The following is a 4071-nucleotide window of genomic DNA, read 5'->3' as shown; positions in this document are numbered from 1 at the left end:
ATATATATATATATAATTTTAATTTAGTTTTATTTTTTAAATTAATTTTATTTATTATTTTTTCATTAATACTTATATATATATTTTAATTTTATTTAATTTTTATTTAGTTTTATTTTTTAAATTAATTTTATTTAATTTTTATTTAAATTTATAACTAAAAATAAACAAAAGATTATAAACATATAAAAAAATTATTCAAAAAAATAAAACTGATAAAAAAAATTAAAAAAAACTGATTAACAAAAAAATAAAATCAATAAAAAAACAAATTTAAAAAATAATAAATTGAAAAAAATACAAGTATTATGAAAAAAATAATAAATAAAATTAATTAAAAAATAAAATTTATATAAAATTGAAAAAATATAATAAACAAAATTGATTAAAAATAAAACTAAATAAAATTTATATAAATTTTTAAAAATAAAGTATTGATAAAAAATAATAAACAAAATTGATTAAAAAATAAAACTAAATAAAAATTAAATAAAATTGAAAAAAAATATTGATGAAAAAAATAATAAATTAAATTAATTAAAAAATAAAACTAAATAAAATTAAAAATATATGAGAGTTATTTTTAAATAAAATTAATTTAAAAATAAAACTAAATAAATTTTAAAAAATAAAAAATAAAAAAATAAAAAGAAGAGGATAGAAATGTCATTAGAATGGGAGAGAAAGGAAGTGGGAGGAGGGGTGAGATGTTAGGGGTGGGAAAAATAGCTCTCTTTGATGATTAATAAAAAAAGGAATAGCATTTAATCGAATCCAATTACTTTTTAGAATTAATTGAATCATACAAATTAGATCATTAATAAAAAATTAAGAATATTTTTTTTACCCTTTATCTTGTGTTTTGTATGCTTTATTTTTTCTTTTACTTGAATCTATCAAAAAGAAAATCTACAACAGAGCAAAAGAGTTGGATTTCAAATTTTTATTTTGTAAAATCGAGTTAGAACACTAGAGGGGAAGAGAATGAATAATATTTTATCACCTTTTCACTCATTCAATAAATCATATGTAAAACAACGTAAACAAAAATTGCAATAGAAAATAAAGGATGAATACATTTTTGTTTACTTGGTTTACAACCACAGCCTGCTACTCTAAGACTCATGATCCTTGATTATTTCTGACAGGCAATCCACTATAAAAACTCCACTCTTACGACAAAATCGGTTAAAAATCGGTAAATCCTTACCGTCCTAAAATGTTAAATACAAAAGCAACAATGTGACGATTACTAACTTAGAAGATGAAAACTAGAATGTCGATGTCGGTGCAGCTCTTCGATATTATGACGACGTACTGGATCAGTTATTTGTGCGCAAGAAGTCGTCGTAGTAGTGTAGTAAGTTCATATTAGGGTTTTCCCTTGCAGTTGCTTATAAGGCTGATCCGAACTCCTGGAAGTCCTTCCGAACGTCTCCACGTCATCCCATCAATCCACTTCCGACGCCGACTCGATATCTTTCGAGCACCTGTATCCCTTCCGGATGCTTGGATGCTAACATGGAGATTATTAGATCAACTTTGATTCCGCAACACCTTATCCTTATACGGGCATCTGAAGCCTCTCTGAGCTCCTAGAGGCTGAGGTGTCCCAACTATTGGGATTCTGCCACTTCATCCGCCTCGCTGGCGCGTTCGACTGACGTCCAAATGCCTAGATCTTTTCCAAGTGTCTGGATCGTCCGATCGCTTGGATCTAGATAAGGTCGCTCAGAACAAAAGTCTAGACACTCCTTTCCTGTATCACAAGTTAGTACAAAAATAAAGTATAATTAAGAAAGTAACAGTTTTAGCAAACTATTTGGTCTAGTTCCCTTCTCGAGAACGCGTCCCCACCCACTCCACTCAAAAGAAGTTAACTTTTGTCAATCGAATCCTCCAGACTTGTTGGACTTTTGCTCAGCTTTGCTCTTCGACCCCCAGGACTTTCTCTATTAGACGTACGTCCAATCCTCCAAATTTGCCTAGACTTTCCCATCTGGTGCTCTAATTTGTCAAGACTTTTTGTCCAATCTTCTTGATCAGGACTTCTTTGCCTAATCCTCCAAACTAAGTTTTCTTTGCACAATTCCCCTGACTAAGATTTTCTTGTCCAGTCCTCCAAATCAAGTCTTCCTTGCCTAGTTATAACAAGGACTTTCTTTGCCTAGCCTCAACTAGGACTTTTCTATGCTACCTAACATACTTAGTTGAGCTTGTTAGTCCACTTCACAAACTTAACTTAAAACCTTTGTCATTATCAAAACTTAGGTTTGATCATCTAGTGCTCCTTACACCAACATATTTTGTGGTCAAGACACTGTCTACCTCTAGAATTAATCAAACACCTAAATTATAAAAACAAAAATAGCGAAAATATAAAAGTAGAGTGTCCTTAACTCTAGCTTTAGTAAATTTCATTATTATAGTGACATTAGGCCATCCCCAACGTGCGTTCAACGCACGTGTTATAACGCCCCACGCCAATGTGGGGTGTTAAAACACTTTAACGCGTTCAATACTTTGAACGCGTTAAAGTGCTACGGGGTGGGCTAGCCTGGCCCACCCCCGCATGTTTTTTTTAATTTTTTATTTTTTAAATATATTTATTAAACGGTTAGTTTTAACGACTATTAACGGTTAGTTTTAATTTTTATTAAAAAATTATAAGTTTTAAAATTAAAAATTAAATAAAACAGTTAGTTTTTTAATGACTATTTTTAATGGTTATTTTTTAACGACTAGTTCAAAATTTTGTCTATAAATATCTACCAATGTGTACATATTTTTTTATTCTAACTCACTATACTCTCCAATTCTACTCTCTAAATATTCTCCCCATCTATTTTTTTAAAGTCCCTACAATCTTATTTTCTATTCAAAATGGATGAAAATAATAGGGTTTTTTTTATAAATTTCTTGAATTTACAAACAACTCGCAAGAATATTCATCTTCCCAAAATCCATAAATTCCACCAAATTATCAATACCCATATCCATTTTCAAATATGTCATTTCCTCTACAAAATCTTCAAAATTTCTAAGGTTTTGGAAATTCTTTGAATCATCCGAATTATGCCCCTCGAAATCCATATCAACCACTTCCAGTCGAATATTGACAAAATATGAGACATTCGTATTTCACGCCGTCGGTTGTTCATGGATATGGTACCCCACACATTACTAGTATGTCTTTCACTTCTCCAATGTCGAATGAACCTGCAACTCTAACTTTTATCCCGGAGACTCAACTTTCTGATCGGGAATCCCCAATTGAGGTGGTCAATTTTGAAAAAGTGGTTTCAAATGCTGAGGGTACAAGAAAGCGTTTAAGTTGGATAAAGGTTGAAGACGAGGTCTTAGCGAGAAGTTTTGTCACTATCAGTGATGATCCAATAATCGACAATGATCAAAAGGCGAATGCTTTTGGGGGACATGTTGCAAGCTACTACAATGAGAATCGTCCCTCAGGTTCAAAGACCAGAAGTGCAAATGTTATATGGTCACATTGGCATAATACAATTCAAAAGAAGGTATATCAATTCAATGTAAATTATAATAGTGTTTACAATTCATATCGAAATGGTCACAGTGATGAAGATATATTGAGGTTTGCGTACGAAAAATATCAATCCGAAAATAATGGCGTTGCATTCAATCTTGAGCATGTATGGAGAATTGTCAAAGACCATCCAATGTTTACTCCACAGTCTGCTGATCACTTTGTGGCCATAAAGAAGATGAGGACCTCAGAGTCAGGAGCAAGCAACACCTCTTCCAACAAAATGTGAGTATAGACCTGGATGATGAAGATACTCGTCCAATGGGACAGAAGGCAGCAAAAAGAAAGGGAAAAGAGAAAGTAAAATCGACCATGGAGGATCTGACAATAAACTATAATAATATTTTCGTAAAGTTCACTGAGTACACAAGTGTGAAGAAGTCCGAAGTCGATCTCAAGCAAAAACAACTCGAAGTAGAGGAGATTAAGGCAAAAGCTGCATTGTCCAAATCTGAAGCTAAGAATCGTTACTTGAAGTTGAAAGAGTACAAAATATTGAACAAAGACAC

The 4071-nt window shown here is 31.4% G+C and overlaps 1 protein-coding gene across 1 annotated transcript; it reads left to right on the top strand.

The window, feature by feature from the left end:
* The first annotated feature begins 3206 nt into the window (after positions 1 to 3206).
* LOC141830547 (glutathione S-transferase T3-like) lies at positions 3207 to 3791 on the top strand. The gene has a single exon (XM_074717957.1). It carries the CDS (start codon positions 3207 to 3209, stop codon positions 3789 to 3791), a length of 585 nt encoding a protein of 194 aa, XP_074574058.1.
* Positions 3792 to 4071: the final 280 nt, after the last annotated feature.

This window comes from Curcuma longa, chromosome 6 (assembly GCF_044706935.1).
Source record: "Curcuma longa cultivar G26 ecotype Majalengka, Jawa Barat chromosome 6, ITB_CL_G26_1.1, whole genome shotgun sequence".
In the NCBI taxonomy this organism is placed as follows: Eukaryota; Viridiplantae; Streptophyta; class Magnoliopsida; order Zingiberales; family Zingiberaceae; genus Curcuma; species Curcuma longa.
This window is presented reverse-complemented; position numbering and strand designations above follow the sequence as displayed.